Source organism: Microcebus murinus, chromosome 20, assembly GCF_040939455.1.
Source record: "Microcebus murinus isolate Inina chromosome 20, M.murinus_Inina_mat1.0, whole genome shotgun sequence".
NCBI classification, from domain to species: Eukaryota; Metazoa; Chordata; class Mammalia; order Primates; family Cheirogaleidae; genus Microcebus; species Microcebus murinus.
The window spans coordinates 3,367,288-3,394,972 of NC_134123.1; the positions used below are offsets into that span (position 1 = coordinate 3,367,288).

General features: G+C 43.6%; 1 protein-coding gene across 3 annotated transcripts in view; it reads right to left on the reverse strand.

Moving 5' to 3' along the window:
* ABCC11 (ATP binding cassette subfamily C member 11) overlaps nt 1-27,685 on the reverse strand; it is a 72,508-nt gene that overhangs the window by 35,625 nt on the left and 9,198 nt on the right. For all 3 annotated transcript variants that reach the window (XM_075995613.1, XM_075995611.1, XM_075995612.1), the window contains 12 exons: nt 27,494-27,641; nt 25,821-26,054; nt 24,184-24,357; nt 23,193-23,340; nt 22,888-23,036; nt 21,971-22,078; nt 19,566-19,823; nt 11,951-12,022; nt 9,859-9,983; nt 7,966-8,038; nt 1,735-1,938; nt 54-191 (listed from right to left, as the gene is read on the reverse strand). In XM_075995613.1, the coding sequence (XP_075851728.1) occupies nt 54-191; nt 1,735-1,938; nt 7,966-8,038; nt 9,859-9,983; nt 11,951-12,022; nt 19,566-19,823; nt 21,971-22,078; nt 22,888-23,036; nt 23,193-23,340; nt 24,184-24,357; nt 25,821-26,054; nt 27,494-27,641 (1,831 nt within the window). The remainder of the gene's footprint in view (nt 1-53; nt 192-1,734; nt 1,939-7,965; nt 8,039-9,858; nt 9,984-11,950; nt 12,023-19,565; nt 19,824-21,970; nt 22,079-22,887; nt 23,037-23,192; nt 23,341-24,183; nt 24,358-25,820; nt 26,055-27,493; nt 27,642-27,685) is intronic.

The window sequence follows — 27,685 nt, forward strand, 5'->3', positions numbered from 1 at the left end:
GAGTGCGGGCTGCTCTGCCCGTGGGCAGGGGGCGTGTCTGGAGTAGAAATCACCTGCTTCGCTTCCTCTGGCTGCATCTTCTGGATGAGGCGGGCATACCGCCCCCTGTTCTGCATTAGCTCGCTGTGAGCTCCATTCTCACAGATTTTCCCATCTTCTAGCATAATGATCTGGTCACAAAACTCTAAGTACTGGGCAGTCAGAAGAAATACGGTCTTCAGTAAACATATGGGAAGACATTCAACTTCACTATTCATCAGGACAATATAAATTTAAATCATAATAAAACATTATATCACACCACCACACTGCAAACGTTTGAGAGCCAGACAACCCCAAGCGTTGATGATGTTTCAAGGTAAAGGGAACTCTTATAAAATGTTGGGTGACTGTAGATTGGTACAACTTTTTGGAGAACAATTTGATATAGTTAGTAACATGAAAGATTTTTAAAGAATTGTGAACCAATGGTTCAACTCTTAAAAACTCTATCCTAAAAAATTCTTAAACATGTGCATAAAAACACAGGTGTAAGGATGTAGATTGAACCATTTTTTGTAAAAGTGAAAGTGGGAAACAAATGTTCATCCTGGAGAAATAAATTCTGATATATTTAGATATTAGAATACTATACCAGTGGGAATTAAATAAAGCCATATGTACCAACATAGAAAATCTCAAAGAAACATAATGTTGAGTGCAAAAAGGAAATTACTGGCCGGGCACGGTGGCTCACACCTATAATCCCAGCACTCTGCGAGGCTGAGGCAGGAGGATCACTTGAGCCCAGGAGTTTGAGGTTGCTGTGAGCTAGGCTGATGCCACAGCACTCTAGCCCAGGCAACAGAGTGAGACTCTATCTTTAAAAAAAAAAAGGAAATTACTGAAGGACACAGAAAGTAAAATATCAATTATATTAAGTTTAAAATACATAAAATATTCAGTATCTATATCCTAGAGAAAAATGCAGAAGGAATTTAGCAGCGATGTAAAGCTGTCTAGAGATTCACACACATGTTGTAACAGCACGAAGACAGGCATTGAAAACAAAAAACTACAATGTGAGAATAGCAAGAGGGAGGGGATGGAATGCAATTTGAAAGTGGAATTAATGTTTTATTGTTTAATCCGGGTGGTAGATTCATGAGCTTTCCTTAATTATTTTCTGAACCTTTTTCAGGTCTTAAATATTTTATGCCAAAAAAATGCCAAAATAGTAAAGCAAAAATAAGGGATCAAGAGAAAAAGAAACGGGAGAAATAATAATATGGTCTCAAGGCTGATGCCATGTGTGAAAATAGCAGGGAAAGTGACCCAGGTGAGGCAGAACCACACACAGCCACTCTGCTATGGCTGTTGTCAATAAGAAAACACCCTGAGGTGGCTCCTAATCTAAGAATGGGAGAATTGGAGAATTCTTCTCCAAGGGATCGTTTTTTATTTTTGTAACTTGAAAAGCAGGGGTCCATTCACAAAATTTTGAAGATAAAGTAGACTTTAAAATTTGGTTTCAAGTTTTACCAAACACAGAAATCTTTCACTAGCTTGTCTTCTTCATATGGAAAGCAGAAGAAATCCAAGCTCTTTACAACCCTCCCTTCAGCTGGGGGAATCTAGCCTGGGATGAGAGGACAGCTGCTATGAGCTTGTTATTGAATCATAATCTGAAATGTCAGGGCCTCGAGAATTTGTGCTCTCTGTCACTCGTGGCTAGAACTGTAGAGGGGTGGTCACCTGCAGCTGGTGGGTCACCAGGACAATGGTCTTGTCCTTGAGCATCTTCTTAATGCACTCCTCAAAGATGTGCTTCCCCACGTGGACGTCCACGGCTGAGAGGGGGTCGTCCAGCAGGTAGAGCTGACAGTCAGAGTAGACAGCGCGGGCCAGGCTGATCCTCTGCCTCTGCCCCCCAGAGAGGTTGAGGCCCCGCTCCCCGATCTGTGGACAAGCATCAAAAGGCTCCATGTTCCGAGAGTGAGCACAGTCAGGTGTGCTTCAATGAGGGGCAGATGTGGCAGACTGTACGTCTCAGTATAGACCAAGATATGTGCACATTGTAGGACACCTGATGATTTGGCACCCCTGGCAGTTAAAAAATGTTTTTAAAAATGTGCTTAGTAGGGAATACAGAAACTGATTTTCAATTACTATTTTTACATCTTAATTAGATACAATTTTTCTTAACCTATCAACTTCTCAGGAGGCATATTAAACTAATAAAAATTTAGATGGTAAAAATAAATCACTCATTCCCAAGAAACAGCACCATCTTACATGTTATTCAGATTTTAAATTTCCATTGACTGCACCTGTCAACTTGCAGGACCATCAGCCTGGGTTAGGGGTATCACCTAAGACCATGTGCATCATGTGTAGTCACCCAATAGACACAGCTTCATTGGCTGGGGGGACCTTTACTGTTGTTCACTTAGGTGTTGAGGGTGGAAACCTGAGTTACTCAGCATGTTTTGATTGCCCTTGCAGGTTAGCATTCTAGCTGGCAGCTGCTAGCTGACCCCTCTCTTAGTCAAGCTCTGAGTGCATAGGGGCTGAAGGCTAAGTCCTAGTTCTTGTTCTACTATGAATTCTTGAAGTCTCGGTAGAGAAGAAGCAGAGTTTAAAAGGTGGCAGAGTGACCTCTTGTCACTGCTCTACCTCCAAGTCATCACTGTGTGACCTTGGACAAGCAACTTGACCTGACCAAAGCCCAGATTCATTCATTCATTTAAAAAATACTTATTAAATGACTACTGTGCTCTTATAATAATAGTTAACACCTCTTCTACGCTGGACACTATTAAAGACACTTTAGAGAAATTCTGCTGCCAGACTGCCTTTGGACTCAAGGCTGCAGCATCAACTCTTGCTGGAATTTCTACCCCTGCTGATTTTTGGACTTACCAACCCCCATAATCACAGTTCAATTCAATGCATAATCCAAAATCTGCTCACTGCTCTTCAAATAAAAATGAAGATTCTGGGGACTTCTGGTTTGAAATGGCAGCATAGAGACAAGCTGAATTCATTATCCCCAAAACAGAAAACCAAAATCAAAAATACAGTGCAAGATCTATATCAGCAACAACCCAGAACTCAAGTCAGTGAGCTCAAAGACCAGCTATTTGAAAATACATAATCAGAGGGGGGAAAAAAAGAAAAAAGAATAAAGATCTCCTAAAAGACATAGAAAACTACCTCCAAGACCAAATCTAAGAATTATTGGTTTTCAAGAGGAAACTGACCAAAAGCAAAGGGTAGAAAGTTTACTCAAAGAAATAAAAATAGAAAAATTTCCAAAACTTGAGAAAGATATAAATATTCATGTGTAGGAAGGTGAACCTACAAACAGATTAGAACACCAAACAGATTCAACCAAATTAAGACTAACCCAAGGCATATAATAATCAAAATCTTAAATATCCAGGACAAAGAGAAGATGCTAAAAGCAGTGAGGGATAAGCAAATAATATATAAAGGAACTTCAATTCATCTGGGAATAGGATTCTCAACAGAAACCATACAGGTCAGGGGGGAGTGAAACAACATTTTCAAAGTGCTCAAAAAAAGGTTTCCATTTGAATGACAGCAAAACTGTCATTCAAATATGAAGGAGAGATAAAGTCTTTCCCAGACAAACAAAAGCCAAGAGAATTCACCACCACCAGACTTGTGTCGTAAGAAATGATAAAGGGAGTTCTTCAATCTGAAAGAAAAAAAAAAAAACACTAATGTACAAAAGAAAACCTTTCAAGGGGTCGGGCGCAGTGGCTCACGCCTGTAATCCTAGCACTCTGGGAGGCCGAGGCAGGTGAATTGCTCGAGGTCAGGAGTTTAAAACCAGCCTGAGCAAGAGCGAGACCCCGTCTGTATTATAAATAGAAAGAAATTAATTTCCCAACTAATATATATAGAAAAAATTAGCTGGGCAGGGTGGTGCGTGCCTGTAGTCCCAGCTACTCGGGACGCTGAGGCAGCAGGATTGCTTGAGCCCAGGAGTTTGAGGTTGATGTGAGCAAGGCTGACGCCACGGCACTCACTCTAGCCTGGGCAACAAAGTGAGACTCCGTCTCAGAAAAAGAAAAAGAAAACCTTTCAAGGTATAAAACCCACTAGTAAACTTAGGTCCATCCACAAACCCAGAGTACTATATTCCTGCATTTTTGGTGTGCAATCTATTCATAACTCTAGTATGAAGTCCAAAAGGCAAATCTATCAAAACAATAATAGCTACAGGAAACTTTTAAGAAATAGATAATATAAAATATATAAACTGAGACAACTAAAAGTCAAAATACAGGGGGAAGGGGATGGAATTAAAGTATAGATTTTTTGTGAGTTTTTTTTTTTTTCCATTTGTCTCTATTCTTTTATTTGTGATCTAAATTGTCATAGTGTCAAAATAATTTGTTATATCTATAAGATGTTTCTGTAAGCTTCATGGTAACCATGGCACAAAAACCTATAATAGATTCATTAAAAATAAAAAGCATCAAATTAAAATATATGACCAGAGATAATTACTAGATCACAAAGGAAGACAGGAAGAAAGGAAAAGAGGAGTCTCAAAACAACCAGAAAACAAGCAACAAAATGGCAGTAGTAAGTCTTTACTTATCAATAATGACACTGAATGTAAATGATCTCAAGTCTCCAATTAAAAGGCATAGAGTGGTTGAATGTATAAAGAAACAGGACTCAACTATATGCTGCCTTCAAGAAACCCACTTCACTTATAAAGACACACAGACTAAAAGTAAAAGGATGGGAAAAGATATTTTATATAACTAGAAACTAAAAAAGAGCAAGGGAGCTATGTTCATATCAGATAAAATAGTATACAAATCAAAGACTTGTCAAAAAAAAAAAGACAAGGAGGGTCACTATTGATAAAGAAATCAATTCAGCAAGAGGATATAACAATTATAAATATATATGCACTCAACATTAATAGATCAAAAGAAAGAGATAGACCGCAATAAAATAATAGTAGGGGACTTTAATACCCTACTCTCATATCACCCAGTCAGAAAATCAACAAAGAAACAACAGAGTTAAACTGGACACTAGATCTAATAGCTCCAACATGTACAGAACATTTCACCCAATTGCTGCAGAATACACATTCTTTTCATCAGCAGATAGAACTATCTTCAGAATAGACCATATCTTAGGCCACAAAACAAGTCTGTCAAATTCAAAAAAATAGAAATCATATCAAGTATCTTTTCTGAGCACAATAGAATAAAACTATAAATCAGTAATGAGAGGAACCTCAAAAAATACACAAACACATGGAAATTAAATAACATGATCCTGAATGGCAAATGGATCAACAAAGAAATTAAGAAGGAAATTTAAAAATTTCTTGAAACAAATGAAAACGGAAATACAACATGCCAAATCTATGGGATGTGACAAAACCAGTACTAAGATGGAAGTTTTGCAATAAATGCCTATATCAAAAAAGAAGAAAGACTTCAAATAAACCACCTAATGATGCACCTCAAGGAACTAGAAAAGCAAGAACAAACCAAAACCAAAATTAGTAAAAAGAAAGAAATAATAAAGATCACAACAGAAACGAATGACATTGAGACTAAGAAATCAATACAGGGCTGGGCGCAGTAGCTCACGCCTGTAATCCTAGCACTCTGGGAGGCCAAGGCCGGTGGATTGCTCGAGGTCAGGAGTTCGAAACCAGCCTGAGCAAGACCCCATCTCTACTAAAAATAGAAAGAAATTAATTGACCAACTAAAAATATATATACAAAAAATTAGCCAGGCATGGTGGCGCATGCCTGTAGTCCCAGCTACTCGGGACGCTGAGGCAGAAGGATCGCTTAAGCCCAGGAGCTTGAGGTTGCTGTGAGCTAGGCTGATGCCATGGCACTCACTCTAGCCTGGGCAACAAAGTGAGACTCTGTCTCAAAAAAAGAAAAAAAGAAAGAAATCAATACAGAAGATGAACAAAACAAAAAGTTGGTTTTCTGAAAAGATAAAATTGACAAACCTTTAGCTAGACTAAGGAAAAAAGGGAGAAAGAAAGAAGACCCAAATAAATAAAATCAGAAATGAAAAAGGAGACATAACAACTGAGACCTCAGAAATACAAAAAATCATAGGGACTATTATGAACAACTACATGCCAACAAATTGGAAAACCTGGAAGAAATAGATTAATTCCTGAGCACATATAACCTACTAAGATTGAACCGTGAATAAATAGAAAACCTCTATTTCTATAGAGGTTAATAATAAGTAATGAGATTAGAGTTGTAATAAAAATTCTCACATCAAAGAAAAGCCCAGGACTGGATAGATTCACTGCTGAATTCTACCAAACATTTAAAGAAGAATTAATATCAATCCTACTCAAACTCTTCAAAAAAAATTAAAGAGGAGGGAATACTTTCAAACTCATTCTACAAGGCCAGGATTACCCTGTTACCAAAACCAGACAAGGACACAACAAAAAAAGAAAACTACAGGCCAATATCACTGATGAACATAAATGTAAAAGTCCTCAACAAAATACTAGGACACTGAATTCAACAACACACTAAAAAGATGAATCACCATGATCAAGTGGGATGCATTTCAGGGATACAAGTATGATTCAACATATGTAAATAAATAAACATGATACATCACATTAATAGGATCAAGAAGAAAAACCGTATGATTATTCTAATAAATACTAGAAAAGCATTTGATGAAATGCAACATCTCTTTATGACAAAACAGAAACACTCATCAAAATGGGTATAGAAGGAACATACCTCAAAATAATAAATACCGTATATGACAAACCCACAGCTAACACTGTACTGAATGGTGGTTACTGGAGGCCTGGAAGAGGAGTTGGAAGAGGGAATGAAGGCAAACAAAAGAAAAACAAATGAAGCTTCCACTGCCTCAACCCACAAAGCTAGGGTTTCACCCATGAGTTTTCATTAAGTTGAGTTTCACACACTTCATACATTATAAGGCAAAGTACATAGTTAGTTAAATCTTTATCCAAAGTAAACAGCCAACAAATGGGAAAATCTAATCATATCCTACTCACCATTTCCTGTTAATGAGAAAATTACGTAAAAGATAGTCCCCCATTTGAAATGCTCTTCATGTTGAAAGCTAGCACATGACAGTTAACCAATTTGGTTTTTAAAAAGGAATAAAAAGTAGTTTGTATGTATTATTAATTCATTTAAACCTCAAAGCAACCTGATCAAGTCAGCACTCTTATTTACGCCATTTTACAGATGGGACCTTGCTCCTCCTATTGAGAAGTGAGCTCTCTGCTTTCGAGGATTTCTAGTCCCAGCTCTAAGAGAAGGGTAACAAAAGGATTCCCTCCTCAGGTTATTGTGAGGCTTGCCTAAGACACTGCACCCAAGTTGCTAGTAGTACCTTGCATGTAGTAGTGTTCAACAGACTGAACTAGTATCAGATAATTAAAACCAAGACAACAATACTACTTTTATCTTGGACGGGGAGTTTTATGTGGATTAAAAGTGGCTGCAGTTTAAGATAGTGAATTATCAGGAAAATGTTACAGTCAGAAATCACATCGCCCCTGTGGGGTGCTGGCTGATGTTACACTGGCAAAGAAAGTGCTGTCCAGAGTGGGGCAGGGTGGGCGGATGGGGCACAAGGGCACAGGTGGTTCTGAGCTCTACAGGGTCTCTGCTCTTGCTTCAGAAGGAGGGCTTGAGGTCAGCACTCCACCTGTGTGGGCTAAGGTAGCCTTTTTCTTCTCCGCTGCTCTCCCTGAAGTGAGCCCCAACTTCCCTCAGTGGGGGAGGCTTTGTTCTTGGCTTTGAAGAAGCAGCTGCGGGGAAAGCTAGGGAAGGAAGCTGCTTCTGGAAGGAAGGGCTGGGGTCCCTCCTCTCCCTGCCCAGGAGGCAGCTGAACACCAGAGCACCAACACCACCACGGAGCTGGGGACGCTCGCCCCCCACTCACCTCCGTCATGTCTCCAAAGGGAAGAAGTTCCAGGTCCCGATTCAGGGAACAGCAGTGGAGGACCTGGAGGTACCTGCAAAGGACAGGGAGCTGTGAGGGGCCGGTGGCCAGCCCGCTGGCCCCCACCCTTCCCAAGTGTTGAAGGGGAAAAAGTCTTGAATTCCATGCTAAGAAATTTGGACTTGACCTTGTGTTTAATAGTAAACTAGAGCCTTTCTAAAATTTCCTTCCCTCTTTCATTTCTTTTAGATTATTAATAATATGTGTTCTCAGTAAATATTAATATTTAGACAGAACAAAAAGATGCAGTGAAAAGCAAATATCCCTTCTCATGTTTGACCCTCAGTTGCTTTCCTCAGAAGCGGCCCCTATTACAGTTTCTTATGTATTTATTCAGAAACAATCTATTCATGTATGCATGTGTGCAGCACATATAGGTTTATTTGTTTAATGGCACTATAGCATTCCATTATGAGGCTGTACCATAAATTATTTAACCAGTGCCCTAGTGACGGACACCTGGGCTGTTTCTATTTTCCTGCTCCATGAGCAATGCAGTGTGAACGTTCTTATATATAAGGCTTTGTCTTCGTGGGTGAAAATACCTACACACGAAATACCTAGCAGTGGATTTGTTGTGTCAAAGGGTTGGTACACTTTTACTTTTGATGTTTAAAAACTGCTCTGATCTGGTGAGTTTGATCACTTTAAAAAAAAAAAAAACTGCTCTATGAGTTGTATCAGCCTTACAGCACAGCAGTGGCAAGAGGAGAGCTATGTTTTAGGATGGTCGCCCTGGAGACAGTCCACAGGGCGGAACCGAGGGGGAGATTAGGGACAAGGATCCAAGGGCAGGAGCAGTGAGAACTGTTCAAACAAGAGATCCCAGACTAGAACTAGCAGCAGAGATGGAGAAGAGACAGATACAAGAGATATTCAGGAGGTAAACTTATCCAGGGTTGCTGACCAGTTAGACATGGGAGGTATCACAGGAGGGGTGTCAGGCTTGCTGGGGTGCACAGTCTGGGTGACGCCATTAAACTGAATTGTGTAGTTTGGGAAGAGAAGCCAGGAGAGTGGGGCTGGGTAAACAGGGTGCTCATGAGCTGGTATCAGACAGGACTGAGAGGCACCCCCAGGACGACCAGATGGAGATGGCCAGTGTTTGCACCCACATAGCTCCACCACCCTGTGTTGTTATGGGGCAGATTGCAAAATCAAGCAGCCAAAGGAGGTCAGCGTCCACATCCTATGATGGAAGCATAGCTGTAGTTTTCCTGGATCCTCCACTGAATAGGCTTCACTCTTGACATCCAGGAGCACATGTTAAGCAGGTTAACCCCAGGATTCTGGGGGAGGGGAGGAAGGGATATGGATGGGATATGGTAGGTCCACTAGGCCATGAATCCAAATTCATTTCCTATAGACTGCAGAAGCTCATCACTGTCATTTGTTTTCTTTGTGATTCAGGATTTAATTAACACAAATGAAGTTTTAATGTAACATTTTGGAGGTGGAGAGCGTATTGAGTATTTTGAACAAATATAACCTAATAGGTAAGTGTGAAGTTTCTGAAAGCAACTGGGTTCAAATTCTAGCTCTTTCAGATTGTACCAACTGTGTGACTTTGGGAAAATTATTTAGCTTCTTGGGGCCTCAGCTGACTCATTTAGAAAATGAATATGGTAATATTTCTTCCACAGTGAGGAGGAAATATGGCACATATATAAATAGGCACACGATTACTGGCTATTTTAAATTATAATAAAATAAATAAATAAATAAATAGGCACACGAAAGTGTTAGCAGTTGTCAAATTACTATTAGCAGCTGGAGGTCCCTCCCCAAATCTGCTGCATGCCCATGTTCCTCCCTGCCCTCCCTGAAGCTTACCGGGCCTTGTCATACTGGCCTCCCAGGAGGATGTTGTCCCGGACAGTACCCCTGATGATCCAGGCCTGCTGGGGGACATAGGCCAGGCTTCCGTGCACCCCAACCGAGCCCTCGAGCAAGTGCATCTGCAGCAGAACCAGGGCAGCCTCAGGACCAGAGCAGGCCAGGGACAGACCCTGCCTGGATCAGTGGCCACACTGCTCAGGGACCCTGGGGGCTCTCCTATGTAAGTGACTTTGAACATGGCCTGCCAGGCCCACCGGCGAGTCTGAAGGCACAGACACGAGAACATGTGGAAGCGGCTGGAGATAAGCCAAGCCAGTTACTGCTTTGACTGAACCCAAGACACCCCATACCTTCCTTCCTCTTATTCCCCAGCCCCACCCGCTGGCAAGCAGTGCCTCCACGGTCTTCGTGGTGCAGACTGGAAGTTCCATCTCCGACCGTGCCTGCGCATTACGGAATTATTATTGTTAGGCATGACAATGTTATCGTGGTTAGATAGAAAAATTTCCTTATTTTCAGACTTTATGATGAAGTATTTACTGGGGAAAGTGTTATAACTTCTATAATTTAAAGTAATGCAAAATATATATCTACATAGCTAAGGCCGATAGGCAAATAGTATCCACTGTGGAATCTAGGTGGTGGGTATATGGGTCTTTACTACAGTGTTCTTCCTGCTTTTCTGTACAATAAGTTTAAAAACACATGCTGAAAAAAAACAGAGCCTGACCCCAGCCCCACCACCCCAGCACAGGCCCACATCTTCCTGGCCTCTTTCTCTGTTTTGTCCTATGCTTTTTACTTTTGATTTGGAGCCAGGCTTCAATTAATTAGAATAAAAATTTGACTTCACATCTCTTTGTTTCTCTTTACTGGAAGGAAAGTGACTGGTTCATTTGTAGGGGAAACTGACAAACCACGGGCTACATGGAAAGGTGGCCTTGCATGGAAGCTGCCGGGCAGCAGAGCTCTGACCTTGCGTGCATGTGGCTTTTGACGCCGGATCACCCCTCAGCTGCTGTGTGACTGTGGGCAAGTCGCCTCTCTGAACCTCCTTTACTCATCTATAAATGCGCCATGACTGCGCCTTCCTTGTAGTCTCGTTATCAAGGTTGGATGAAGAAACAGAAAGCTCTTAAAGCAGGACCTGGCATGTAAGTATTCAAATTACTTTTGCTATTTTTTTAAATGGAGTCTTCTTCTCCTCAGTTGCAAAGAAGCTGCGGCGAGGCCGCCCGTGTGGCGCGCAGAGAGAGGCGCCGGCCGCTGTGCCAGGAGAGGAGCGGGCCGGGAGGGCTGTCTGGGAGGAGGAGCCCAGGGAAGAGCCACAGAAAGGAAGGGAACTTCTGGTTCTCCCAGCACCGTGGGAAGGGGGACACTGTGCAAAGAAAGGGGGAGCAAGAGAGAGCAGCCCAGAGGCCGGGGCTGAGGGCGAAGGGCTGGTGAGAGCGGGGAGGGCCATGAACACAGGACAGGCCTGTGCGCGCTTCACGTTATCGGTGCGAGGTGTGCACAGCAAAGGATTCGGGTGGGTTTGGAGAAGGGATGTGTGAGCCACATGTCTTCATGAGCACGGATGAAGCAGACATCAAACACGTCTACAGCAGGTGCAGTCGGGGACCTCAAACCTCAAGGGTAAGGGCACCAGCAGACGCACAGATCCCGCTGCTGGGGTCTGAGTGAGATTGCCCCATCCCATCTGCCCCCCCCAGTTCGCTCTGCACATTGTCATGCCCCGCAACGGAGTGAGTTTGGCTTCACACAATGATTCTTATCACCACATTAACTTGGACACGCCCTGTATCACCACAGAGCACAGGAGAGCATGGGGCTCCAGGTGGTCTGAGATGCAGCTGGCCCACCACGAGTGTTGCCTCGGGTGGGAAGAAAGTGCCACCAAGGAGGGAGCATCTGTGCAGCTCCCTCCCCCACCGGTGCATGCGCCATCATTTTCAATTTATAAAAATCCCACTTGCTCAGACCCCTGTGAGGAAGAGAGCGGCAGGAAGCCTTGCTGGAGGGCTGCCAGCTGGGGTGCATCTGGACTGCCCGCGGGCAGGCACGCATGTGGCCACGAGTCACTTACCTCTCCCAGGATGGCCGACAACAGGCTGCTCTTGCCACTCCCCGTGTTGCCACAGATCCCTAACATCGTTCCCTGCAAAGCCAAGAAGGACAGACAGGTCTTAGGACAGCACAGCCTTCCCACTTCCCCAGGGTAGGGCGACTATTCGAACACACAAGGACAAACTGAAAACAAAATGACTGCATGCAATCCCAGACCCCTCGGCAAACACAGCTCGAGCGGCACTTTGAGCTGAGTCTATGGGGAAAAGGGTAACCTGAGAGGAAGGAAATTACGGGGAGTGGCAGAGAACTCCAGAACACAGATGGCAAGAAACCTGAATTCCAGATAGGCAACTAATCTACTCTGTAATCCTGGGAAAGTCACTTAGCCTCCCTGAACATCAGTTTTTTCATCTGTAAAAGGGGGATAAAGAAGCCAGCACCACAGAATTTATGCACACGTTCAACCCTTCATTCATCATTCATCTGTCAAATAGTGATTTGTATTTCTTCTATGTACCAAGTAATGAAGGAAAAACTCTCATTGAACTTATACTCTAGTGGACCCAGGGAAGACAAATTAATTAATTAATTAAATCAAGCAGTGATAAGTGAAATAAATAAAGTGAAATCGGCCACTGTGACAGAGAGTTGGGAGGTAAGGCGATTTTAGATGTGTTGGCCAAGAAAGCTTCTTTAGAGCAGATGTCATTGCAACTTAGCCCTGAACACCAAGAAAGAGCGAGACATAGGAAGATCTAGAGTAAGATGTTTCTGGACGTGGGAAGAGGAAGTGCAACAGTCCTGAGGCCAGACAAGGTTGAGAAGTCTGTGAGGCTGGTGAGGAGGAAGTGGATGGGAGAAGAGGTCAGAGGTACAGGTAGATTTGGAGAAAACCGGGTGCTGTCCTTGGGGTACTGGGAGGTCACTGAAGAGTTTAAGCAGGACAGTGACTTGAATTGGTTAATGTTTTAGAAAGGTCCTTCTGTCTACTGCATGGCAGTGGATTATAAGAGGGCAAAAGTGGAAACAGACTCTGGTAGGGAGGTTGTGAGAACGGCAGGATGGTGGCTGGGGCTAGAGCAGTGCGGGGGCTAGGGTGAAAGGTGGCTGGGTGTAGGAGAGATGCTCATAGAGCTGGCAGACTGGTCTGCTGGGAGGGAAGGAAAGGAATCAAGTTTGACGTCCAGGTCCTTGACCACTGGAAGGACAATAGTGCGCCCTCCTGAGTTGACGTGCAAGTGACGTGCTCCACGCGCCCCCAGCTGCCTGCCTCCACCACTCTGCCTGTGGCAGGCCTCAAGCACACCTGCCCTGCCCCTGCTTGAGCATTCCACAGCGACCAAGGGGTCAGCCCTCCCTTCCCTATCACAGCCAGTCCCGAACCCCGAAGGGCATGAGGTCAGGTTAACCAGCCCAATCCCTGTCCAGCCCCCGACCCCAGGTCTCAAGTACACCATAGGCGGGCCTGGAGATTGGAGATGACCTAATGTAGTCCACCACAGCTAGCACCTGAGCACTTCACCAGCGGCCTGCGGTTGGGTTGACACAAACTGCCAGGAGCACCACAGCTGGCACCGACCTCCACACACTGAAGGCAGAGCCGCCCGGCTCTCCACGGGGCCGCAGCGCTCACTGCGGAGGAGAACGGGCGAGCCACAGAGCTGTCTGTTCTGGGCTAACGGCAGAGGTTCTGCCCCAGAACCATTTGGGCGGAGAGCTGTGGCACAGGTGTTACCCATGGCTCTCGGGGAGGGACACTGTAGCCTGGAGATGGATGACAGTAACTGACTGAAGTGAGAGTCACAAGCCCCAGGACAGGCTCACCATAGGGAAGCAGATCGCAATCCTGCCAGCCTAAGCTGCGGAGACGGTGCAGCACCCCCACCCCACGGAGACCCCAACGTGCTAACCAGGAGCCCCCGGCCACTCCTGTCAGTGCTGGAGCCTGCACGCACCACCGTAGTGCCTGCGGGCAAATGTGGCAGCCCAGCCCCAAGCAGCTGTGTGCACCCTTCTGGGGCTGAGCAGGGAACTCACCCTGATAGAGAGCCCTTCCCAGTAAACAAGAACAAACACATACCATCAGAAAGTAAATTCAAAAATAAGAAATGACAGCTTCTTCAGATGAGAAGGAACCAGTGTAAGAACGCTGGCAGTATAAGAAAGCAGAATGTCTCCTGACCCCCCAAGGATCCCACTAGTTCTCTGGCAATTCTTCCCCAGCTCATTCTACCCTACAGCTGCAGAGTATTCATTCTTTTCATCAGCACGTGGAACTTTTTCCAAGATAGACCATATATCCCAACCAAAATTGAAATTCTGAAATGACATATAAAGAATTAAAAACATGGATTATAAGGAAATTTCAATGAGATACAAGAAAAAGTTGAAATTCAATGCAGAGAAACCAGAAAAACAATTCAGGATATAAATGAAAAATTTACTACAGACATAGATTTAAAAAAAAACCCCAAACAGAACTTCTGATAATAAAAGCCTCATTGAAAGAATTACAAAATGCTGTTGAAAGGTCAGCAATACAATTGACCAAGTATGAAGAAAGAATTTCAGAACTTGAAGATAGATCTTTTGAATTAACCCAGTCAGACAAAAATAAAGAAAAAATAACGTTTAAAAAATGTACATAGCCTTTAAGAAATATGAGATTATGGCAAGTGATCAAGCCTATGAGTCATAGATATTCTTAAGGGAGAAGAGAAAAAAAAAAGTGTGTGAAACATATTTGAAGTAATAATTGAGGAAAACTTCCCTGGTCTTACAAGAGTTTTAGAGATCAAGATACGAGAGGCTCAGCAAACACTACAGAGAGACATTGCATGAAGGCCTTCACCAAAGCATATAGTCATCAGACTATCTAAAGTCAATGTGAAGGAAAAATTTTAAAAGCAGCAAGACAAAAATATCTAATTACCTACAAAGGAAAGCCCATCAGACTGACAACACACTTCCCAGTGGGAACCTTATAAGTCAGGAGAGATTGGGGTCCTATTTTTAATGATTTCAAAGGAAAGAACTGTCGGCCATGAAGTTTGTATCCTGCTAAATAAAGCTTCATAAATGAAAGAGAAATAAGTCTTCCCCAGATAAGCAAATACCAAGGGGATTTGTCACCACTAGACTGGCCCTATAAAAAATGCTTAAGGGAATTCTTAACATGGAAACAAAAAGTTGATACTCATTATTATAAAGATAGATGCAACAATAAAAATCACAGGTCTTATAAAACAATTACACAATTGAGAATACAAAGCAATTAGGTAACAATTAACATTATAACAGAACAAAAACTCATGTATCTATATTAATTTTGAACATAAATGGACTAAATGTACCACTTTACAAAGGATTAAAAAAAAACAGAACTGAAACATATGCTCCTATAAGAGACTCACTTAACTAATAAAGACTTTTATAGACTCAAGGTGAAGATGTGGAAAAGATATTCAACTCAAATAGAAACCGAAAGTGAGCAAGAGTAGTTATACTTAAATCAGATAAAACAGACTTTAAATCAACAGCAATAAAAAAGACAAAGAAGGTTATAATATAATGATAAAGGGATCAATTCAACAAAAAGATTCAACAATCCTCAATATATATGCACTCAACTGGAGCACCGTGATTCATAAAACAAATATTACCAGACCTAAGAAAACACATAGGCCACAGCACACTAATAATGGGTGACTTCAAGTCCCCACTGACAGTACTAGAAAGATCACAGAGGCAGGAAATGAACAAAGAAACACTGGACTTAAACTGGACTCTAATACAAATGGACCTAACTGATATTTACAGAACATTCTACCTACAGCTACACAATATGCATTCTTTTCATCAGTGCATGGAGCATTTTCCAAGATAGACCATATATTAGGACAAAAGTTAGGTCTGAATATATTTAAAAAAATAAGAATCATGTCAAGTATCAAACCACAGTGGAATAAAACTAGAAATCAATTCTAAGAGAAACTCTCAGAAGTATACAAATACACAGAAATTAAACAACCTGCTCCTGAATGTTGTTTGGGTCAATGATGAAATCAAGTGGAAATTAAAATATTTCATGAAACAAATGAAAATTGTGACACAACATATCCAAACCTTGGGTATACAGAAAAAGCAGAGCTAAGAGGGAAGTTTATAGTGTTAAATGCCTACATCAGAAAGATTGAAAAATCAGAATTAACAACCTAATGTTGTACCTTGAGGAACTAGAAAAGCAAGAACAAACCAAACTCAAAGCTAGCAGAAGAAAACAAATAACAAAGATCACAGCAGAACTAAACAAAATTGAGACTAGAAAAAAAAATACAAAGGATTAACAAAATAAAACATTGGTTCTTTGAAAATATAAATGAAATTGATAGATCACTAGCTAGATTAACCAAGAAAAGAATAGAGAAGATTCTAATAAGCTCAATCAGAAATGAAAAGGAGAGATATTACAACTGAAACCACAGAAATATTAATATAAAAGACCACCCAAGACCACTGTGAACATCTCTTTGTAACTAGAAAACCTAGAGGAAATGTATAAATTCCTGGAAAAATACAACCTCCCAAGGTCAAATAAGGAAGAAATAGAATTCCTGACCAGACCAATAACAAGTAATAACATTAAATCCATAATACAAAATTTCTCAATGAAAAAAAAAAAAAAGCCCAAGACCAGACAGATTCACAGCTGAATTATATCATATATACAAAGCAGAACTGGTACCAACCCTACTGAAACTTTTCAAAAAGATCAAGAAGGAGGGAATTCTTCTTAATTCATTCTATGAAGCCAGTATCACCTTGATACCAAAGCCAGGAAAGGATGCAATGACAACAAAAAAAAGAAAACAACAGACCAATATCCCTGAAGAACATAGATCCAAAAATCTTCAACAAAATACTAGCAAACCAAATCCAACAGCACATGAAAAAGATAATATACCACAAACAAGTGGATTTTATCCTAGGCATGCAAAGATGGGATATGCAACATATCAACATACTCAAGTCAATAAAAATAAAGCAGAATTAAAAACAAAAAAACATATAATCATCTCAATAGACGCAGAAAATGCATTCCATAAAATCCAGCTTCCCTTCATGATAAAAACCCTCAATAAGCTAGTCCTAGAAGGAACATATCTCAAAATTATAAAAGCCATACATGACAAACCCACAGCCAACATCACATTGAATGGGGAAAAGTTAATAACATTCCCTCTAAAAACTGGAACAAGACAAGGGTGTCCACTGTCACTACTCCTATTCAACATAGTACTGGAAGTCCTGGCCAGAGGAATCAGGCAAGACAAAGGGCATCCAAATTGAAAAAAGAAAGTCTAATTACCTCTGTTTGCTGATGATATGATCTTTTACCTAGAAAACTTTAAGGATACCTCCAAAAGACTCCTAGAGTTGATAAATGAATTCAGTAAAGTCCCAGGTTACAAAATCAATGCACACAAATCAGTAGCATTTCTATATACCAATAACAAGCAAGCAGAGAATCAAACAAGAACTCAATCCCATTTGCAATAGCTATAAAAACAAATAAGCAAACAAACAAACAAAAAACCTAGGAATATATTTAACCAAGAGGGTGAAAGAATAACTACAAAACACTAATGAAAGAAATTGTATATGACACAAACAAATGGAAAAACATCCCATGTTCATGGATCAGAAGAATCAATATTGTTAAAATGACAATACTGCCCAAAGCAATCTACAGAATCAATGTGATTCCTATCAAAACACCAATGTCATTTTTCACAGAAATAGAAAAAACAATCCTAAAATTCATATGGAACCAAAAAAAGAGCCAGAGTAACCAAAATAATCCTAAGCAAATAGAACAAAACTGGAGGAATCACAAAACTTTATTTCAAATTATACTACAAGGCCACAATAACCAAAACAGCAGTGTACTGGCATAAAAATAGATACATAGATCAATGGAACAGAATAGAGAACCCCAAAATAAAGCCATGTACCTACAACCAACTGATCTTCAACAAAGCAGACAAAACATACACTGGGAAAAGGACACCCTATTCAATAAATGGTGCTGGGGCAATTGGATAGTCATATGCAGAAAAATGAAACTAGATTCCTAACTGTCACCATATACAATAATTAACTCAAGATGGATTAAAGACTTAAATGTAAGACCTGAAGCCACAGAAATTCTAGAATAAAACCTAGGAAAAATTCTTCTGGACATTGGCCAAGGTAAATAATTTATGACTAAGACTTCAAAAGGAAATTCAAACAACTCAGCAAGAAAAAAAACAAAATAACAAATAATCCCAATAAAAAGTGGGGAAATAACATGAACAGATATTTTTCAAAAGAAGATATACAAATGGCCAACAAACATATGAAGAAATATTTAACATCACCATTCATCAGAGAAATGCAAATTAAAACCACAATGAGATACTATTTTAATCCAGTTAGAATGGCCATTATTAAAAAGTCAAAAAACAATAGCTGTTGGCACAGATGTCATGAAAAGGGAACTGTTATACACTATTGGTAAGAATGTAAATTGGTATAATTTCTATGGAAAACAGTATAGAGACTTTTCAAAGAACCAAAAGTAGATCTACCATTCGATCCTGCAATCCCATTACTGGTTATCTACCCAAAGGAAAAGAATTCATATCAAAAAGATACCTGCACTCATACGTTTATCTCAGTACAATTCATGACAGCAAAGATATGGAATCAACCCAAGTGTCCACCAACTGATGAGTGAATAAAGAAAATAGAGTGTGTATACACACACACACACACACACACACACACACACACACACACAACATGGAATACTACTCAGTCATAAAAAAGAATGGAATGATGTCATTATCCTGGGTGAAGTGACTCAGGAATGGGAAATCAAATACTGCCTGTTCTCACTTATGAGTAGGAGCTAAGCTATGGGTACACATGGTCTCACGGAGTGGATTAATGGAATTAGAAACCCCAAAGTGGGGAGGGAGGAAGGAGGTGAGGGATGAAAAGTTACACCAATGTATACATTTCAGGTGATGGGTACATTAAAAGCCCAGACTTCAGCACTATACAACATATCCATGTAACAGAACTCCACTTGTACCCCCTAAATCTGTTGAAATAAAAATATATTTATACAAATAGATAATAGAGAAGAGAAGAACAGAGGGAGAACAGAAGAGGGCAGGAAGAGCCCTTGTAAACATTAGGCAGAGAAGGAGCCAGATATAAAGGAAGTTTACAGAATATACACAGGACAGTGCTTGGCATGTAGCAGGAATGTCATTAATGCTAGTTTAGTCTCCCTCTCCGTCTTCTTTCTGTGCCCTTGGTCCTTCTAAGGACCAGTACATAGTACTCTCAAATTATTTTGGTCTTGCCTATTCCAAAGAAAATTTAGAGGATCAATTAATTTATACTAAAATGTGAAAGACTTCTTGTATTTTCCCTCCATGAAAACTTTGCATTTTAAAGGGCGATCTTGAAGAGGGCAGTTTTTAACCAAGGAAATGGTGGGGCACCTGGCCAAGCTTCTGTCTTTAGGCCCTGAGAGTCTAGCAGCCAGCCTGCCTGCCTAGCCTGGACAAGGCTACCTTTGACACCGCCAGGTTGATCTTGTGCAATGCTGGGCCCAGGCTGTGCTCTTTGTCCTCTGGCCTGAGGGCATCTAGAGGCGGCTGAGCCCTGGCCGTCCCCTCAGAAGCATGCCTGTTCTCCAGCTCCAATGCCCCATTGACAATCCCAGGGCAGGTCTGTCGCCATGACAGGGTGGCATCCTCCAAAACCAGAGCTTTACTAGGGTCTTGCAATTCCTGGACATAGGAAACAGGATTCTCCTGGAGGAAAAATTTCTGTAGAGACAAAAAGAAAGGGAAGGGAAAGGAATTCAGTTCTTTAGTTCAGTAGCAATGTGCACCCAATTTTCTGGTTGGCCAGTTGGTATGGTTTAATGAGGCAAGTTTCTGCTGGTAAAAATTCTAGATCAGTGTTTTTCAAATTTCAGACCACCAGGCCATGCCTCCGTAGCTACAGACCACCTGCACGTCAGCTGGCTGAGGCCTGACCTACCTCAGCACATCTCAAGTGATAACAGCTGTTGACTCCTACCACTGATGTTTTTCTGATTAAATTTTATTTACAGCTATTGAAAATAAAAAGGTCTGCCTGTGTCTCACACAGGGGAATTGTCATGTGGGTATTGCATCTCAAAACATGATCATTGGCAGGTCACGTCTCCACGTCTCCAGCTCCCTGTCTATGAAACACGGAGGTAGAACTGCATGAATTCTAGCAAAAACAGTGGGTGGGGCCGGGCGCGGTGGCTCACGCCTGTAATCCTAGCTCTCTGGGAGGCCGAGGCGGGCGGATTGCTCAAGGTCAGGAGTTTAAAACCAGCCTGAGCAAGAGACCCCGTCTCTACTATAAATAGAAAGAAATTAATTGGCCAACTAATATATATATAAAAAAAAAATTAGCCGGGCATGGTGGCACATGCCTGTAGTCCCAGCTACTCGGGAGGCTGAGGCAGGAGGATCGCTTGAGCCCAGGAGTTTGAGGTTGCTGTGAGCTAGGCTGACGCCACGGCACTCACTCTAGCCTGGGCAACAAAGTGAGACTGTCTCAAAAAAAAAAAAAAAAAAAAAAACGGTGGGTGGGGAACATGGTCCCACTGCAGTCAAGTTGTGTTCACGTGTCCCCACCTGGAGAAATGCTTAGAAAGAGATCGATAAGGAAACTTATTGACATTTTGGACATCTTTCAGGACCTGATTGTAGCTTCCTCATCTCTGCCCACTCCACGGTGAAAACAGGCACAGAAGGAGAGAAGGGGGAGCCCAGCACGCCACAGAGAGGGAAGGCGGCGGCAGCAGCCCTGGCAGCTGCTGAGAAGATAAGGAAGCTCCCAGGGCTGTTGGTAAAGAACCGTCTTTGTGCTTCTCAGACAAGCCAAGTTCATTCCAGCCTCAGGGCTTTTGCACTGGCAGCTCCTTCTGCCCAGTCATCATCGCTCAGCTCAAAGTCGCTCCCGCACAGGGGCCTTCCCTGGCCAGCCTGCCCACGGCAGCCCAGCCCCCCCATACATTCTCTAGAGCTTCACACTGTTCTATTGGTGTCGTAGCTCTTCACATGATGTGATATAGTCCTCTTTGATCATTAATTTACTTGTTAATTGTCTGTTTCCACTACCAGATCAGAACTTCCTGAGAGAAGGGCCCTTGCTAGTCACACTCAATGGAGTAGTCTCCCTACCTGGCATGTGCCAGGTGCTCAATAAATATTTTCTGAATAAATGAGTAATGAATGCTTTAAGTTGAGGACTGCATGGATTAAAATGGAATGACTATAAAATGGCTTTTAAAAATTGGTTTAGATTAGGGTTTTCATATTCAGATGTCTGTTGGGGCAAGACCAGCTGTATAAATAAGTGAAGTAGACCATTTCTAAGATGATAAATGGCAGTAAAATGCAGCCCCAGGGCTGGAGGCATGATGGGCATGGTGGGGTCTGCAGCAACCTGTGTCTAAATGCCGCATCTAAACAGGGCAGCCACCACCTCTGCTCCAGCCGCTTGTGGTCATGGGAGAATGTGGTCCAGTGTCACCAGATCTTCTGATTATTCAAGAGAATTCAGACATCTCCATTTTCATATAAAATATCCAGGTTTTTTAAATGCTAGAAACAGATGTGATTTTTTTAAAAACCAAAACTATGTGGGTAATCCTACATAAACCTGGATACAGTCTGCAGAGCACCTACCTGCAACCTAGCTTGGATACACTATCCTAAGGTCTCCTTGGGCACAGTGATGCAGCATGATTCCTCTGTTGTCCAGCCCCACCCAGCCGAGGCACAGGAGGGCATGGGGCTCCCTAGTCCCTCTCTCTACCTGGGTTTGTCTCTGCCTTGGACAAGGGATGCTGTCAGCAGGAACATCACGAGGGCTGAAGGCAAATGAGCACCCAACAGAAGGCCATGCTGTCAGTCCTCTGACCACTCACCTTGAACCTCTCCACCGCAGACTTGGAATTCGTGAGGCCTTTGATTGCAAAGGGCCCATAGAACACAGCCAGCCGAAGGGGATTCAAGGTTGCCACTGCAGTGAAGGCCTGGATGAGGAAGCAGAGGAGGCAGTGTGGGTTGCCGCCCTTCCTGCTTCCTCCATTCCCTGGGGGCCTCTATCCCAGATAGAGTGCCTCAAGCCACAGAGCCCCCTTGCAGCTTCCAACAAGCAGCTCCTTCATTTGAGGAGGCTAAGCCGGTGTAGGAGGAGACTGGGAGGAGTTGGCGGGAGAGCACTTTCAGGCTTCTCAAGGTGATTTTTCTGGTGTATGCGTGAGACAAGCAGAGGTGACAGCTGTCTGGAGCACACACAGGCCCTTGGCTACAGATGCTCAAATGCTCTCAAATGCTCCCCTTCTTGCTTGGGGTGCACTCTGCTGGCCTCCTCAGCGGGATCACCACCTCCCCACGAGCGGCACTCTCTTATTTTGCTCACAGAGTCAGGATTCCTAACCCTGGCAGGCAGCTGCTGCTTCTCAGAGCCAGGGTCAGGCCACAGAGGAAAAGACAGAAGGAGCTACGCCTTTTTATTTAAGGTGCGGTTCCAGGGCCCTTATTTGGAAATCAGAGAGACTCTTCAATTCGAGATTCTCAACCTCAAGGCGTATATCAGAACTGTCAGACACCACCCTCCCCCATCCCCAGATAATTCTGCTGTCCTCCCTCCATAGCTGCTACCCAAGATGCCACATTCCCAGCTGGGTTGAGATGAAAGAAACCTAGAACACCCAAGGAAGGCTGGAAAAATCAAAAGTAATTTACAGGATCTTTTGCAAAGCCTCCTAGCCTCTTGTGGGGCGTGGGCTAGGAAAGAGCACATAAGAAAACGGGAGAAAACGAAGCAGCAAAGACTCACTATTGAAGCTGTGAGTTTCCTCCCTAGGGACACGTGGATGAGGATCATGAGTGCTGAGGCCACAGTCGGGGCGATGAACAAGGTGGCCGTGGTCAGGCTCTGGAGCAACCCGCTCCTCTCCAGTAGTTTCTTTTCCTTCCTCCTCAGGTCTATAGGGTAAAAAAGAGATACACCAAAGATAAATTCAAGAACACCCTCCAGAGCACAGCACAATCCCCAAAGCAAGAAAGAAATCCTCAAAAGGCGAGAGGCTCGGCCCCGCAGGCTACCACCAGGCTCTGAGCAGAAAGGAGGACTTCTTATACCTTCAATTATCTTTGCAAATGGTTTCTCCCAGGTGTACATTTTAATCAGCTTGATGCAAGTGAGAAGCTCACTGGTCACACGGATGCGCTGGTCGCTGACCTCAGACCCGTGGTGCTGCGTCTTCAGGGCCGCTTTGGTCATGAGCACCTGCAGTCGGGACGCAGCAAGTTTGCTGGTGTGCAAGGGCTTCTTTGGACAGGGTGGGAGAGTTTGGCCTGGCACAGCAGGACAACTAGGAGTATTTCCAAAGGTAAACTCCAGGTGTGGACTGAGTACCAGGTTTCATTCTGTGCTGAGAGAATCCACTGTGACTCTTGGTTCCAGGCCCCTGCTGAGGGTTTTCCAAGGGAAGCTCTCAGGCCATCATGCCTTGGGGTGTCGGGGGCCTTTCTCTCCTAAGTTCCAAGCCAGGCTGTGGCTAACCAAACTGAAACTAAACAGAAAAGGCTCCTCTGCCTTCTGAAACCCTAAACCCCCCTAACAATTACAATCACCTTTCGATCATGGTGACTGTGGTCAGGGAGGAAAACATTTACTTTCCATAATTCAGAGAAGACATGATCCAAGAGTCACTTCTGTATTGCCCAATTTTAACTCACCTGTTTCTTTGGCAGCAAATTTGCTTCCCTTTCCCCATTACATTGTGCTCAGCCAAATGGCAAATACCACGTGCATTATTACATCAGCACGTTCCGGGTAGAAGAAATGGAACAGAAATCTTACAGAGATTATTTACTGAGGAAAACCTGTGAAGCAGATAATCTCCCATAGAAACCTACAAAGTAGACCTTGCACATAATACTCAGCTCTTATTTATTAACCAGACACTGTGGCCAGAGAACAGTTTGAGGCAGGAACTGAGCTGACTTAGCCACAGTGGAAGGAGCCGTCTGTGACAGGCAGCATTCCAACTCAGGTATCTCAGGTCGCAGGGCCCTGGGCATTCTGGGGAACGCTCAGCATCAGGCGGGTGGCAAAGACAGACATTACCTCCAGCGGGAAGATCAGGAGGTAGCAGAGAGTGGCGACGAGCGCAGTGGGCCCGAGAACGAGGCAGGCGGAAACAGTGCAGACGATCAGGGACGCCGCGGCGAGCAGCACCAGGGGGCCGTAGTACACCCCCTCAAACAGGTAGTTGAGGTCGCTGGTGAAGAAGTTGATGGCCTGTAAGACAGCAAGCCTGTGGGCACAGGTGTCACCTCCCAGGTGCCCAGAAGGTTCCCCAGCAGGAAGCCTTGGCAGGCAGGGTGGGAGAGGAGAGGGACACCCCAGGTTCACTATTTTCTTTTGACTGGCTGTATGGCCCTCAAGGAGCTTCTATTCTGAGCTTCAGCTCCTCCTTCTGTAAAGCTGGAATAATTACATGGTTTTGTGAGAATTTCAGTGAGACATAAAGTGTCTGCCCACATAAAATGTATTCAATAAAAAGTATTTTACTAACACTGTTACTACTGCTACTAATATCCAGATTCCAAAGAATTGCTTCTGTTCCACTATTCTGTTCTGTTCTATTCTATTTGACTACTACTAATAATATTAACTGAATTTTCTAGGCAGGATCTGAATTATCTTCTTTCTCCTTCTTTTTTGCCATAGATTCTTCTGCCTACTTTCCTTTCCCAGCATACACTGCCTAGTTCAAAGCTAGATAAAAACTAGCATTCCAAATCAAGACATCTTTAAGGCCATCATTAATATATTTTATAATTACCAATCTGAATCCCTTGAGAAGGGATTGTCTTTTAACTGTAATCTAATCTCCTTCCAGTTCCCAGGATGTATCCTAGCCTGAGCTTTTAAAACTTTTTAAGTATACTAGGGTGCATAAGTTGGTATAGCCACTTTGGAGGGCAATTTAAAAGTATATTTTTAAATTAAATATTGCACAAACCCTATGACGTGACAAATTCATTTCTCTGTTGAGAAACAGTCCCACGTGTTGGAGGAAACACATACACGGATGTTCGTTGCAACACTGCTTATGCAAGCCAAAGCCTGGAAGCATCCTGAATATTCATTGGTGGGGAAAGTGAGGAAGCCCACCCCAAAACTATTAGGTAATATTGAATCCTGGAGCTAAACTGCCAGAACTCATGTTCCAGAGAACTGACCAGCTAAGGGCAGTAACAACTGCCAGGCAGGTGAAAGTATTCCTCTTTTGCATATAAGAAAATGCAAACTCAGAGAGACCACCTACAATGGCTTCCCCCAGAAGATTTCCTGAAGCCATCAAGTCCTCCCATGCCCTCACCCCCAGGTTGGCAAGGTGGATATGCTTTCCAATGTGCTTCTACTTGGGATTTCTATCTTTTTGTTCAGGGCTATATCCCCAGGGCTTAGAAGAGAATCTGGCCCAGAATAGGCCTCAGTTTAACTATTTGTGGCGTAAATGAATAAGCCTCTCTAACCCTCTGCATGTAAATGGCATCTCCCTGGGTTATGGTTGACCTGTTTTCAAGGCCCAGAGGCCCCTGTTGATGGTTATCAACACTGAACCTAAGAAGTCTTTTCTTTGTCTTTCTTCCTCCTTCCCTAATCCCCTTTGTCCCTCTCTTGGTGCCCAGGCAGTGACGTCTGGAGGAGGGGTGGGGAAGTGCAGTCTGGGATAGGCAGTTCCAGGCACTCACCTCTCCCGAGGTGATGTGTGTTAGAGACTTAAATTGTATGAGCTTCTCAAAGGCAAAGGCGGAAATGGCCCCACGAAACCTTATGCCCGTGCGCTGGTTGATGATCCAACTCGAGCAAAGACTCACAGACTTCAGACACTCAGAGAGAAAAAGGGCAAGGCACAGTCCCACTCCACGGGTGACGTCCCCTGACTGCTCTTCGGAGTAGTCTAGGATCTTTGGTATAATCAGCGCCTGAAAGGAGACAGGAGTTCGGATCATTCGGATCAGGATTGATACCTGTTGTCTGAAAGAAGGGTTGGGAGGTCTGGGTTAGTGTTGGGGAATTGCTGAAGGACCGAAATCCACTCCAGCACAGTCCTGACCTCGAGAAGGTCAAGGTCCACTTGGAGGAGACTTGGGAGTTCAGCTGACCCAGGTCTGAAACCCAGCTCTGCCACCTAGGAGCAGGCCCTGGTGGGACACACAAGGCACACAAACTGGGAAACGGAGAGTTAACACGCTGGCTCTTTACAACCATGGGGGCAGAATTTAGGAAGCCCAACAAGGACCAGTGGAACACCAAGGAGCTAGTGACAGTAGGGGACTGTTACCACCCTAGACCCAAGGGGCGAGGGGAGGGTGAGGTTCGTGGGACCTCAAAGGGAGGTCACGCAGAGAGGGCCCCCCAACCAGAGCTCGGCAGCCAAGCTCCAGTGACAAGGAGAGAGGCAGCCTGGGCAGCAAGTGTCCTGACTCATTCTTCTCTCCCTCCTCCAGTCCTCTATTGGAATCTCCCACTGGTCAAACCCAACCACTCAGGGAGACCCCAGTCACATGACCCACACTGGGTCGCTGCGCAGGGTGGAATGTGGTGAGAGTGATTTGGAGGGACGGATAGAGAATGCCCAGCACCCAGCTGTCACCAAACCCAGTCACCTCTGTGGTGTCATCAACTTCTATTTCTTCCTGACCTATGTCCATATCCCCTTAGCTGGTAAAAGTGCCTCAGCTTTCTTTTGGGGAGACACTCACCTCCCCCACTGCATGCAGTCTGGGCCAGATTGGCCATCAAAGTACCCCACCCTTCTCTGGACAACCGGAGAGCATGTGACTCCAGCTGGCCAATCAGCTCCTCTCTGAAATCAGAATCTTGGGCTTAGGAACAGGAGTTGAGGAAAAGAGACCACTCATCCTCACTGTGGCACATGGAGGACACCGCCAGCTCCTGCCGCCTGCTGTCCCGGAGCTGCTCGGCTGTGCCCCAAAGGCGCTAACATGGACTGAGCCAGGCCACGCTCTGAGTGCTTTATGTACTTATCTCATTTCACGTCGCTGTATGAGGCAGGTAGGGTGATGTTCTCCATTTTACACAGGAGGGTTTCCATAATGTCTACCCCTGAGGGTGTCATGGGGTTTCATGAGGAAATCAAGGCACAGAAAGGGTGATTAAATTGACCAAAGTCACCCAGTAATTAAGTGGCAGGGTCACGATGTGAACCCAAGCAGTGACTCCAGAGCTCACACACCTTGCTATGATGCTTTACTGTCTTGAAAAGGTCTTCGTTTTCTGGACACTAGCTGAGAGACAAAGACATCCCCAACTCCTGACCTGGGCTGGAACATGCCCCCAGTTCAATTTCTAAATCTCTAGAGCCTGGAGTCCCCCAAACCTCACCACGTCTGCCACTTACTGGTCCCAGTACACTCATGATCGACAAGCAACAGCTCCCAAGCAGATTGAAAATAATCCTTGTTCTCTGGAACCTCAGCATCACTCGAAACACTGACGCCTTTTCAATCCCACGCCTTGAGACTTCTTCTTCCCAAAGGCGGCGAAGCCTTGAAAACAGGAAAATTGAACCAAGTGAAATCTCTTCACATGT